This window comes from Excalfactoria chinensis, chromosome Z (assembly GCF_039878825.1).
Source record: "Excalfactoria chinensis isolate bCotChi1 chromosome Z, bCotChi1.hap2, whole genome shotgun sequence".
NCBI classification, from domain to species: Eukaryota; Metazoa; Chordata; class Aves; order Galliformes; family Phasianidae; genus Excalfactoria; species Excalfactoria chinensis.
The window spans coordinates 64,516,435-64,530,474 of NC_092857.1; the positions used below are offsets into that span (position 1 = coordinate 64,516,435).

The 14,040-nt window shown below is 39.8% G+C and overlaps 1 protein-coding gene across 7 annotated transcripts in view; it reads left to right on the top strand.

Annotated features, from left to right (window-relative positions):
• Positions 1–13,819, top strand: part of MOB3B (MOB kinase activator 3B) — a 74,474-nt gene extending 60,655 nt beyond the window's left edge. For 5 of the 7 annotated variants that reach the window (XM_072359470.1, XM_072359472.1, XM_072359469.1 and 2 more), the window contains 2 exons: positions 761–963; positions 12,521–13,819. In XM_072359470.1, the coding sequence (XP_072215571.1) occupies positions 761–963; positions 12,521–12,550 (233 nt within the window). In that variant the 3' untranslated portion in view covers positions 12,551–13,819. The remainder of the gene's footprint in view (positions 1–760; positions 964–12,520) is intronic. The other 2 variants (XM_072359476.1, XM_072359475.1) reach the window with 2 other exon arrangements.
• The last annotated feature ends 221 nt before the right edge of the window (positions 13,820–14,040 follow it).

Sequence of the window (14,040 nt, forward strand, 5' to 3'; positions counted from 1 at the left end):
ACTCTGCCTATAACAGTAAGTGAAGCAGCCACCTCAGGATGCAAAGCTTTTGATGTTATTGAGGTTGTATGCAGTGCAGTGAAAGTCACATTTCTGAGTATTCCACCACCAGCTGTTTCTCTGTTAAACTAGTATGGGAACAAGGACCAATACCTATTAGTCTTGATCCAATAAAATGATTAAGTACTTGGCTACCTATGCTGCTACAGTAAGCTAAAACTGACCTTACTAAGAATTGTAGCTTCTTCAAACCAGCTTGATGCATTACCTTCACAAAAGGAAGCTCAAGTGTCCTACTATGTTCATAGTTTTGTTGCTCTCCTTCTTTGTGTTCTAATAAAAAGCACTGAAAATTAAAATGTTTTGTCACTATATACATAAGCTGTATCATATCACATCTAACATATCACCATTAAAGGCTGGTGACTGCTAGAAACAAGTGCATTGCAGCTGAGAATTTGCTCTATTAAATAGTGTCACTGTACTCTTTGTAGCTGTTGTAGTTTCCATGGGAATAAATAGGACTCATTACCTTTGGAGCAAACTTCATAAATTACACCCTAGACAATTCCTTTTCACTCAGTGCAGCCCAGAGAAGCTAAAAGGTTGGACACCTGTATGTTACATAGTCTTTTGGAGTAGAAAGGAGGCCAAAGAAGTCATAACATGCTTTATGGTTACAAACTACTGCTTTACTCCAGAGTCACTGTGTTGGCAGGATAACAAGCTGGTGTGACAACTCTACCTTCTCTATTCACAGGTGTTCCCTTTCCAAAGAACTTCCTTCAGATCTGCAAGAAGATACTTTGCCGGCTTTTTCGGGTATTTGTTCACGTCTACATTCATCATTTTGACCGTATCATCCTCATTGGGGCCGAGGCCCACGTCAATACCTGCTACAAGCATTTTTATTACTTTGTGACAGAGCTCAACCTGATAGACCGCAAAGAACTAGAGCCTTTGGTAAGTGTGAGGCCTAGGAGAAAGCTCTAGGAAATATTCAGCTGCGCTTCATTGAGCCTTTCCTGCACTTTCTGCAGTACAGATTTTCTCTATGGTTGATCAGCGGCAATTTAAAGCAAACAACTTGACTCATGTCCAGAGATCTTTTCCATCTACTGCAGCATTTGTGAGATGCAGAGTAGTCAAGGGATAAAAATGCAGTGTATTTTGTATGGAAGAATACAAGGTGGGAAATACTGTCATTTTAAAGTAGAAGTTCATTTTTCTTTTCCTCCTTCTTGTATTATATATTTTATATATAACCTTATGCTGTCTTTTATTCACTAGTTAGTAACAGCATGATACTTGTAGCATCCAGTTGCATAAATGTGAAGAGAACAGTGGTGTATATAAAGGTGAAATGGGATTTTTTAGAAATCTTTAAGTAGGTGTTTTTGAAAATATTGAGTGTCTTAGGTGTGGATCTAAGTGAGACAAATGAGGTGAGACAGAGACTCAGACAATTAACAGCATAACAAAACCAGACACTTCCTTTTGGCTGAAGGTAGATCAAATGAGACTTACTGTTTTATGCAAGTAAAATAGAAGTGTGGGCAAATAAGAGAGACAGTTCAAAAGCTATTCTCACTGTGTACCGACTTTAGAAGGGGCTGGGGTAACATTTCTGTTTTGTCCAGAACTCATTAAGTACTGTACTGCGCAGCTTATTTAGAATGACTGTGGTATTTTTTTCCTCAGAGGCACAAAAGCAATCGAGATTGATTGACACTTGCAGATGCAACACAGTCCAAGATGCTCCACTGAAAGCAGTGTTTCCTAAAGTGAGCTGCACAAGACTATGTCCACAGACTTTCAGTTGTTCCTCACAAAGGCACACTGCACGGAGTTGTACAGTATAGCTGATATTAAATATTTCTGGAAGTGGTGGTTCTGGAGCTATTGCAGAGGGATACATGTATGTACTTATGGTGACTGAAACAGAGCCAGTGAATAGAGGCAAAGAGGATGGCCTTGTTTGCAGCAGTTCACAAGTCCCACTGAAAGATGCTGTTTGTGGCACATAAAAGTAACCTGAAATGTTTCTGTCATTCCTTTATAGATGGAGAACTTAATACACCATCTAACTGTCTGGTAAGGGTGAGTAGGTGCCCTGTAAAAGAGAACTATGGCAGACCAGGGATTCTGGATTTGCTGTAGCTGTTGGTCTCTGAAGCTGTGTCACAAACAAGATGAGGTGAGATATCTCAGAGGTAGGAAGAGAGGAGACAGTCAGCTACAAGATCATTACCTGTTTTGGGATACAAAGAGGACAAAAAATAATTTGATGCCATAAGAAGAGATTAGCAAAAGCTAAGGAGACAGATGAAGACCTGAGGCCAGAGAAGTGCAGGAAGTGGCCTAAGTCTAGCATCAGAGCAGGCTAGAAATGTGCTGCATTGGTGTATGCTTTCCTTTCTCAATCCAGCATTTGCTCCCCTCACAAAATTACCCTTACTATCAGCACAGGATGCTTTGAACTTTGCTGAGCTGCAGGAGCTTCCAGAAGACTGTTCCACCTGCATGAAAGGCACAGTATCAGCAAGATGACAAAGCCTCACTTGCTTCTTACATCTCCTTATCCTCAACTTGGGTGGCTGTCAGCAGCATAGAAATGAAGGGAAAAACTCATTTATCTGCATTTTTGTCTTCAGCTGGGCAGAGAAAAGGGGAGGAGCTGCCAAACAAAAGCAGACATTACAAATATTCTTCTATTTTACTGCAATATTTGAGGACAACCTGTGCCCTGCCAGGTTCACCATGGCAGGAAATGAGCCCACATTATCTCCCTTAATTAAAAAATGGGCCAAGAGCTGATTAAATAAACAGACTGCTACATGCTTTAATAAACAGGAAGGCAACTGATTTATCACCACATCTTCAAAAAGGGAGAATAACTAGGGAAGTAGGCAGTAGATAAATAGTAATATTAGCCTGCTGGCAGGGCTTTTACCCTTTGTTTAAAATAGATTTTATCAGCATTTGTAAGCTGATGTAACAGTTATGAATCAAGTGAGGCAAATGAGTCAAATAGGGTTCCTCCCTGTCATTCATACCTTTTGTTAACACAGAGTCTATAGATTAAAGTGCTGCTTATCTTCTTCCCATCTTCAAGGCTGTGTTAATTTGACAGACCCCTGAGTGTCTCATGGAGACAGTCTTTTTGTGTGGAAAAAAAAAATGGAAGCTGGCACACTTACTCATCCTACAGGTGGTCCTGAAGGAAACAAGGTATGGCCAATTGGCTCATTTGTGAGAAAATAGTCTGGGAACACACCTGCCCTTTTGCACAGTTCACAGGCAGAAGAGGCAGTGTGCTGCATGAGAACTCTCAGCAGTCACTAGTGGCATCTCTCTGGGGGACTTTATCAGAAACTAAATTAAGGTTTGAGTTTAATGTGTAGCATCTGTTTTGTTCTTGCTTCCTGAGTAACTGATTTTATTCTACACTGGCACAGTTCACCTTATTTTACTTCTGAGCCTTTTTCAAGAGGTCAAGTTGTGTGATATCTATTACTTCCGTTCCCTCTTTGACCTGTGTAGATTGCTGCATTTAGAGGATACTTAATTGATCTAAACTTGCTTTTTAGTGAGGCTTTTAATGCAGCTGTAGAAGCACTGCAGCATACTGCTCAAATGGCAGTTCAGTCATGTCAAATAACATTCTTGGTTTTTTTGCTCTTGCTTGTACTAATAAGCATGTCTTGAGCAAAATAGTCTTGCTTTGGGAAATGTTGCTTCATTTATTATCAATTAACAGAAACTTTTGATTATTGATGAGATAATGAGAAGTAAAAGGACAAAATAATAATAATAAAACACTTAGGAGATAAATACTTTCAAATTGAGTGAAAAGCTTGTCATCTTTTCAGAGTGTCAGCTTACCATGCTTGTACTACATGTTACACTCAGCCATGGCCAGTCCCTTTGGTGAGATTGGGGTTTGTGGTTAGGGTTAGGTTAGGGTTTAGGCTAGGGTTGTGATCTTTTATTTCTGCTGGTTGCTGCTTCTTTTCCACTACACCAGCATATGTTGGTAGGGGGACAGAGTCCCTCAGGGTGTCCCTATGCCAGCATGGTTTGCCCACAGCCCCTTTGGAGGTGTGCCTGTTGAAAGCAGCTGTGACTTGCAAGGGGCTGTGCATGGCCTTCCACAACACAGGTTATCCTAGTCACCCCCCACTACCAAAACCCTGCTGGTTAGAAATGGGAGTTATTCAGCAACCTGTTGGCAGAAGGTTTGCATTCTCTGGGTTTGCTGCGTATCAGTAGGTAAACTGGTAATTTTCTTAATGAGTTTTCCCCTGTTCAATATGATATTGTAAGCCTGTTTTCACTGGTATTTGGGAAGTGTTCTGATGCCAGAGTTGAAATAAAAGCAGAACTTAGTCTTAGTTCATCTCCTTCCTTTCAGTATCAAGCTAGATCCTTGATACTGGCATGTGCAAAACAGCTGAAGGGAAGCCTCCTGTGTTCCTTAACTTGATGTTCATTAATGTGGCTTGTTGTTGTGTTACAAATTACACTTAATGTTCAAGCACTGCACCATTACATTTCACCTCTCTGCAGGATTAATGCAAAGTTGGCGTTCTGTTAGTCAGAGCTGTAACCTTCAGATGCAGGCTGTTGTTCCTCTAATCTCACACGGTGCATCAAACACCTTCAGAACTGCTTCAAAGAGCAACTGATCACTGTTAAAATGTTGTCAGTATATACTGAGAACGTAGTCAACCCTCCCCTCCCACCCCCCCTTGTGAAAGATGTAGCTGTTTTTAGTAAAGATAAAACTGGAGTATGTTTTTTGGAGATAGGTCAAATCAACTTGCTTATTTATAAGGTATACAAGCTCCTGCATACAAGGCAATAGAATCCGTTCCAAGTACCTTCTGATTTCACAGCATAGATCATCATAAATCCAGTTTTTCCATAAAAAGAGGTAAGTGCCTTCTCTGATATGCATCACTTTCCATTACTCTCATCTCAGAAAAAAGACATTACCTAGCAGGAATAAACTGGTGTGCAGGTAGAGCAGCCTGCTCATAATTCAGTTTATCATAGAATCATAGAATTACTCAGGTTGGAAAAGACCTTGAAGATCATCAAGTCCAACCGCAGCCTAACCAGTAGCCTATCTCTTAAAAAACAACCACAAAACAATACCACAACAACAAACCTCTGCTAAATCATATCCCTGAGTACCACATTTTGAACATGTCTGCTAGCTGTGTCTCAGCATCGAGTCAGTTTCCTTTGCTCTGCTGTTTTGAATCAGCTGGATTCCTCTACCTGAGAGCAGGGTGTCTTTTCAGGGCCCAGGTTTGGCCTGGTGATTGCAGGGCCTGTTTGCTGCTGTGCTGAGATTTAGCTGGAGCAGGCACTGATCATGGCATGAAACCTGAGAATCAGTGCAGCTACAGCAGTGTGTCATGTAGGAAAAGAGGGGGGAAAAAAAATGAGCTTCTGAAAAATGATAAAATTAGTGTCAGGCAGACATTAAGCCACGGTGTTGCTTTTTAAATTATTGTTATTTCTGTAAGGAGAAACACAGAGGCAGCTGTATTTCTCTTCTCATCCAGTCTTTTTTGATTCAGGGGCCCTTTACAGATTTGTGACTGAATTTCAGTGCAAAGCATTTTGTAGGATAACAAGGTGATAGCAGGTGATGTAGCAAAGTCTGCTCCCAAGTTCTCAGTGTCAATTTGTGTGTGTCGAAGTTACACTGATTTCTAAGTCCACATTTTAGCTGGCCTGTTGTTACAGTATGACTTGTACTTTTCAGAGTTAGATTAAATTAAACAGCCCAAAACATGGTGAGATTTCAGTCTTAAAGATCTGAGTAAGATTCAAATGGGTGTAATTCCTTTGAGGGACAGGGGGTTCCTAAGATGCATTTGTTATTTTTCCTTGTGGGAGATGTGGACCTAGCACTTCTCCTCACTACCGAGCATTACTGATTAGCTTAACTTAAAACTGCATTTCTGAAGAGGAGACAGGGCAAAAGGAAAAAAAGAAAAAAGAGACGATAGAATTATGGAATGACTTGGGTTGTAAGGGACCACAATGATTTGTTAGTTCTGATTCCCTGCCATGAGCAGAGTTGCCAACCACTAGAGGTATTCGATCTTCTTGCTCAGCAAGGTTGAGCAAGGTCATATCTGAATGCAAATGTATTCAGAGCTTATGTGCTCAGTATGTACTGTGAAACTTGCATTCTAATAAAAAACCTAGGTGGCAAAAATATGTACACTTTGTCTCTCCGTGGCTGCACAGTCGCAGATCTGTAGGTAGGTCAGGAGTTTATCAAATCAAATGACAGTGGGAAGTGATGAGTTACGGGCACCCTGACAAATATGAATAAAGGATTCTTGTGGTTTGAGTAAAGTTACTTCTCTCGCAGTTACTGTGAATTATCAAGTGCATCTGTTGGCCAGATAGATACAGATACCAGTATATTTCCTTTCTATACATTTTCCTTTCTAACCAACATAGTATCCTTTCATTAAGTGATGAGTACCTTCTGACTTTGGGAACTATTGATTGCAGTGAAATTCCCCTCTGAGTGCTAGGGTGAAAGACAGAAGAACTTGGCCATCTACTTCGCTCATCTCCTAAAAGTTATTTTTTACAATTCCCATCCCTTGAAAACTTTGATTTTTTTCTCTCAGAAGTTATTTTCTGTAAACGTTTTGTTATACGAGAACAGAAAGTATTAATTACTCTTGGACAGAGGAGAACAGAGAAGGGTGTTATTTAAATGTGTTGTTACATAATTCTTAAGGTACTGATTTCATTTTGATGCAGAGACAATCAGTTATGGTGGCAATAGATTGAGTTTTGGAAGTGGCAGCAATCAGTGGAGCTGCATGCATACAAGTGGAGAAGCTGGTAATTGCCTCTATGAGGATTGGCAGAGTAACAAAGTTAATAAGGGCTTCTCACCTTCATTATTCTTAGTGTAAAAGATTCCACTGACCTCATGGCATGATTGGCTTCTGATAATGTATTCATCTAGTATTAGAAGTTGCTTAAAAGTAAGCATTTAAATTTGTTTGTTTTACTTTTACTGAACACTGTCTTCAGAATGGAATAGCTAGTGTATGTCCAGGCAGTCTAGCAGGTAAAGAGATGAGTGTTTAATATATCACTAGACTGTACTGTGTTCTGGAATTGTTGTTTTTGTGGTTTGTTTTGTTTTCCCCCTAGCAAGCTGTATTATATATTAATTGCAGAAACCAGTTATGGTCTGAGTGGCAGTAAGATTTCAAAAGTTTAAACACATTCAGGAAATTGCACAGTGAGGTTTATATAATGATCGTAACTCTGCCTTCCTGTATTTTATGATTCAGAGCTGCATTGCTGCCCTGATTACAGTGACATGGATGTGGGGCACTTTATTTTCAGTTAGTCCCTCCTTCCTTGTATCAGAGCCAGCCATTGCATTATCATCCTAAGTCCCAGGGACTAATCAGCTGAACACTAGTTCAGCCAAAAGCAGTTTCAGGAGCAGTTGCACACAACTTACTATCAGCACAAGGCACATGGTAGAAATGTGCTTCTCCAGCCACCTGCTGAGGGTATTACAGGACGCAGGGTACCGCCTCTAGAAGTCTGCATTTCCTGGTGGGTTTCTCCATGCATTTTGTTTCAGGATGAAGTAATGAGAAGTACTCTGTGCAAGTGGTATTCAGGTGAATGCTGAGATTTTTTGTTACACTTTTGCTTTGCCAGCTTTATAGCAAGGCTTAAGTATCATTCCCCAGCTCTGGTGTTGCTGTGCATGAGGCCCATGTAGCTGCTGTTATACATCCAGTTTACTACAAACAGCACATCTTTTCACAACATAGTTAGAAGTTTTGCTGCCTCTTTGTTTATACCGCAAAATATGTTTATTCATTAGGCATTTCATTGCCAGAAGTGCCACAGACACTGCACAAATACTGTAAACATAGCCCATCTGGCATGAGCTCCATCCAGAGCTTACAGTGGAAAAATCAGCAATATCAGGCTTAACAAAACATAGCAAACTACTAGCATGTTGGTAAAAGTACTCTTAGATGAAAGTTGGCTGAGTCAAATTGATTAAATGAGACTTCTACTTCAGATAATTTTTTCAAGCATAAATTCTTAAACATCAATATTCCTTTCTTAATTCACTTGATTTTTTTTTTTTTTCCAAATAATTGATTTTTTTCTGCTTAGCTAGTTTTTAGTATTCATGGTGAAAACTGGAATTTGAACTTTTCCTGTTCATTTTCTCAATTGGTACATCAGTCTTTGTGAAAGCAGCAATGGTAGCCATAAATCAATAGACTGTGAAATTAGCTATCTCAGACTCAGAAATATAAATGATCTGCCTGTCAGCTTAAGGCAGTCTGAGCTTGAAAGCACAGAATTAATTTAATTAAAGTCACCGTGTTCTTGTTGTAACTATCCCTTATAGCTACCCTATTCTGTTTTTAAATTGCTGCTTGTTACCGCTGATGTATAGATAGATCTTCAGTGCTGGAATGGGCTGCCCAGGGGGGTGGTGGAGGCACTGCCTCTGGTGGTGTTGAAGAAATGTTTAGATGGGACATGGTAGGTGGGTGGTTGGACTGGATGGTCTTGGAGGTCTTTTCCAGCCTTGGTGATTCTCATTTTACAGCACTTAGAAGAGCAACATAACAGTGGTATTAACATACTGTTTGAAAGGTGTCTTTGACTTTTCATCCTTTCAGACTCCCTGGATGCTATACAGATGGTGTAAGCTTTAGACAGGGAACACATAAGGTTTAATCTTGTTCAGTCATAGGTGCTGCTCCAGAAGAATAACTGTTCATTCTCTAATTAATCTATCATTAATAGATTCTGACTCCAAACTATATCAGTGAAGCTTCTGTGTGTGAAAACCACTGCAGAAAAATGTCTTTAATGTGTGTCTTAAAGTAAACACCCAGTGTTCATGGGTATAGCTGCATGGGAGGTACACTGACTTATGACTTATCTGGGTATAATCCAAAAATAAATGCTAGCTAAGACAGTTTTAAAGTAGGCATTTGTTTCTCTTTTTTTTTCTCTCCCTCCAACTGTTTGCTTAATTAAGAGTCCCACTCAGGCTAGCTTTGCCACTGCTGCTAACTAGCCACTGGTAGTTTTTTTCCTTTAAAAATAAAATAAACCAGATATTCCTTGCTACTGATCCAATTTTTCATAGAGTCATAGAGTCGTAGAATGGCCTGGGTTGAAAAGGACTATAATGATCATCTAGTTTAAACCCCCCTGCTATGTGCCACTAGACCAGGCTGCCCAGAGCCACATCCAACCTGGATTTTAATGCAGCTAAAAGTGATGGTGATAATGTGCAGAAGAATGTCTTTTTTTCCTCTACGATGAGAACTTGAGGACACAGTATTGCTGAAGAATAGGATTCTTAACTTTGATGCTTTAAAAAAGCTATGTCATAAGACACTCTATAGTGCCAGAGTTTTTGAGTAGACTGTTTCTGGTGTGTCGTTTTTAAAGTCTATTTTTATCTCATCAGCTGCTTTGCTTGCACTGAGTCCAAATGTACAGTGCCAAAACAGGGAGGCTGAAGGACTTTCCTATTGATGGTTTTCTTTCTGCCACTGATTCCCTGGTTGGGGGTGGTTCTCTTTGGTGCTTTGGGTTAACCATTGTGCCGTTCTGTACTTTAATGCGATTCTCTCTTTTATGAGTGCATATATGTTTCTGTTGCTTGGCGAGTACACCACATAAATCCCATTTTAAAGTTTATCTAATGAATGTAAATCATAGCCTGGTGAATAAAAAGGGCTTCTCCAATTAATCCACATTTCATGGTTTGCAATAAACAGCAACATGTTTGTACTTCAAAGAGATAATTCATACCAGATTGAAAGAGCTATGGTTAACAGTTCAGAATAGAGTGAGAAGAGGAAGCTTTGAAGGAGCTCAGTCTTCCAAATGTGTTCAGTTCTGCAAAACATTAGAAGAGAAAATAACTACAAATAGCATCCTTTTCATAGTTTTGTAGTTTTTTTTGTTTTTCATGTCATGTTATAGGGAACTGCCACAACTTTTCAGTAGTAGAAAAGAAATGACAGTCAAGAAATCCTTTTCAATGTTATTTAATTAATTAATGCTTCTGAAAAGCTAATGTGAATCTTTCATATTCAGCATATTATTTGTGCTTGTTCAGTAAGCACGGGGAATATCTGGCTTTGCTACACTAACAAAGATAAAAAACAGAACAGAAAAATGCAGTGGTGATTTTTCACCAAAACTGTGAGAAGAATGGTGGGAACTTGACAAGCTCCCTGGGTTTTGGAAATACTTGTGTCTTGCATTGGCACCTCAGCTGTTGAACTGCTGCTGTTAGTGCCCTTCAACAAAACACCATCTTGCCATGTTAGACATATTTTGTGCTTCTCTGTGTACAGTAAGACAGCTGCCCTTGATAGACTGATGCAAACGGGTGGTCCACGGCTGGAATGATGTCAATCTTCAGAAACAGAAGCCTGCTTTATGAAGCAGCAAAGCTTAGTATTCCTTTAACTCAAATCAACTTGAAATTTTGGATGGGTTTTCAAAATATATCTATCATTTCTTTCATTTCTGTAGTGCTTGATGACATAATCCCATAACCCACTCGCATGGCAAGGCAATTGTGAATACATTAAGAAGAATAAGGTTCAGGAAAGCTTTTAGATTTAAACAAAAATGCATATTTTCACAATTTGAACAGTACTTATTAAGTGTTTCTTTCTGGTAATATTGGGTTTTGGACTGGCCTTTGGTTATTCTTTCTAAACCCAGACCTACGAGAAAGCTAAGAAATGGAATTTTTTCTTATGTCCAAAGGAAGAAATTCATTGCCACATAAACTTGGTAGTTAAAAATAATAATAATAATGAAAAAATATACATAAAAAAGGGGGGGGAGGAGGTAACAAAAGAAAAAAAAAAAGGAAAATATTGTGTCATTTGAATAGATATGTTAGTGTACAAAATGACTTACGTAAAACATCGTGTAAAATAGAATTACAGTTCGTAGTAATGAACTAATATGTTGTGGGGAAAAAAAAAAAAAAAAATCAGCAAAATTGTATACTAAAGATAGCATTAGTATTTATTATTCAGTCTTTGTGACCTCAGTGCCAGATGCTGCATGTTTAAAGTCTCAAGCATCATCATAGTTGAGACTTGTTCAAGCAGAAGTTCTGCAGTCTGCACACCTGGATGATCAGTATGCCTATTTGCTATCAGTTGCCAGCCCATCATTTTTTCCAATTGGTATGCAGAGGTGGGGCAACTAAAAAAAAGTGGAGGAAATGAAAAAGAAAATAATATTAACATTGGAGAAAGCAGTTTGAGAGTGAGGATCCAAGACAAAGCTCTAATGAAAAATGCCAAAAAAAGAAGTTTTGTAAGTAACTTGTTACAAATATGGTTTCAGCATTCCTATCCTGGTTGACTTGCGGTTTGAATATAGATTCCTTATACAGCGCTGGGTCTCGGACCACATGATCTTTGTTATTCCACAGCAAACAGCCTCTTGTGACCAGGATACTAAGAGCTTTGTCCACATGTTGCTTTTCCCCTGTTTAAAGTCTTTGTGAAGAAAAAACAGCCACAAGAGTAGCAAAATTAGTGGTCCTTTGTGCTTCAGAGAACAGGCATGTAAATGCTCTTTTAAGCCTTTTGCTTGCTTGTTCACTTACTTTGTGGTTCTGATTTGAACAACTAAAAGACTGCAACTGAAGATTTGGTCCTGTGGGCATGCTGCAGATCCTCTCTCCACATGCTATTGGGACTCCCATGGATTTCCCTCCTCATGGGAGCAGGTAGCAGAAAGCTGTCCCAGGGATGCTGGTGGTGCATCAGTGCCTTCATGTTCAACATCATTGCATTGGTTAATTTTCCTGGCAGTTTTTACAGTACTGCTGTTCATACTGTAACCCATGTGAATTCACGCTCTTCCCCAACAGTTTTAGCCTCAGATGGACTGCGGATCCCTCTCCCTCGGGTCAAATCAGATCCAGCAGTGGATCCCAACCCCCATTTCTAAATACAGTCTGAATGCTACAAGACCACATCCTAGGGTCAAATTCCACAGATCTGGTTGAGTCCTAAAAAGATCTGGCCTTCTGTGTCCATGTGTAGGCAGAAATAGTTGGGTAAACATTATATTTCCCTCCTTCCTGTTGGCTGCAAGTGCAATGACAAGAGTTGGAATTCTGTTCCTTGCATTAAGTTAAAAGGCTTCCTGTCTCTGAGTGCTTTCTTTTGTGTGGGATGCAGCATCTTTTACATTGCATGGATAGGAAATTAGCGAAGTATTAAAGATGTCAAAAGTGACAAAACAGCTTGCTAATTGCCAGTTATCTTCACTGCCCTTGAAAGTGACAGAGAGGAGCAGAAACGTGGTGGCATATAAAGCTGTGTCAATTGGCACAGATGCAGAAATAGTAATTGGGAAGAGGTGTGTGCGAGTTTTTAAACAAATGTTCTTCTGCATTTTAATTCCCCTTCTTGTTTTACAGAAGGAGATGACAACCAGGTTGTGTCACTGAAGCCACTCACTGAAGAAAACATGTCCAGTTTCAAGCTTGCTGCGGAGTTCCAGAACATGGCAGCCCTTGCAGAATGAGTCTGCTTTCAATCCAAGAAAGCAGAAAAGATGGGAACTGCAGTTACTTTCACAAAAGTTTTCCACTACTGTCAGTGTTCTTAACCCAGAGTGTGCTGCTAGGAACCTCATCCGAGCAACGTGGATTACTGAGGGAAAGAAGTATCGACTTCATATTAATCCTAGCTCCTTCATTAGGAATGAGAACCTCTTCAGCCTCAAGTAATGACTGACCATATTCCTGCTGCTAAAGCTCGCTGAAATTCAGGTCCCTGGGCTGACCTCCAGATCCACTGTATTCAAATGAAACCATTACTAGCTGAAATGTTGTTTTCTTTTTATTTTGTTCCTTGGTTTGTGCTTTGTTTCCTAAATGAAGTGGAATATGAAGTCAGTCTGGAGTTACAGAAGACTTACAGCCCTGAACATCTCCTATCCATCCCTTGGCCACTCAAGGCTTGGCCACTGTTCCCAAATATGCCAGAGAGCCTTGTGTTTCCAGGAACACAGCCCTGTCCTTTTGATGATCATAGAATCGTAGAATTGTGTTGGAAGGGATCTTGAGAGCTCATGTAGTCCTACTCTCCTGCAATGAACAGAAACATCTGCCAGGACATCAGGTTGCTTTGAGCCCGATCTAGCCTGACCTTGCTGACCTGATCAACAGCTTGTGCTTCACTGCAATTCCTAATGGGGTGACAGAGGGTCAGCCTCTGATCTCAGCTACACAAGCAGAATCCAGATACAGCTCTGCAGTGTTGATGTCCTGTCTTCAAATTCTTACTGTGACTGACAGCAAATCTGCTCAGTGTTTCTGCATTACATAAGAATGCAACTATATTGTCAGCAACACCCTACGAAGTCCACCAGTGCATCATGTAACCTGATGTCCTATGATCCCCTTAGAGGAAGGACAGCTTTCATTCACCCAAATATTTAGTCTTTTCAGGAGAAAATAAATTTGATTTTGGTATTGAGTAAATGGGAGAAAGATGCAGTAAAGATGAGTAGTGTAACAATCAGTCCAGGAGGGACTGAGCAGAGGACTCTTGCATCTGAACTGTGTTCAGCAGCGTGGCCTTATTTCCACACTGGAGAATATTTCTCCCCAGTTTGCAGTCCAATTTAACACATTGGTGAACAGCCTGGAGGGATGTAAACACAGCAAATCCAGTCTTCTGTGTCAAAGATACCCTGATGAAAGGCTTTCTTTAAAAAAAAATAAAAAAAGAAAAAAAGAAAAAAAAGAAAAAGAAAAAAGCAAAAAGTGATATTTACCAGATCGCAGGAGAGCGAACTGAATAAATGGGGATCAAGTGGATCAATGTATTCTGTGCCTTCTGATGAATTTTGCACATTTTTGTTATTGTGAAAGATTACTCTTTTTAGGTGATGAACCCTATTGCTGCCTTCCCTCAGTGAGTTAGGTGTGTT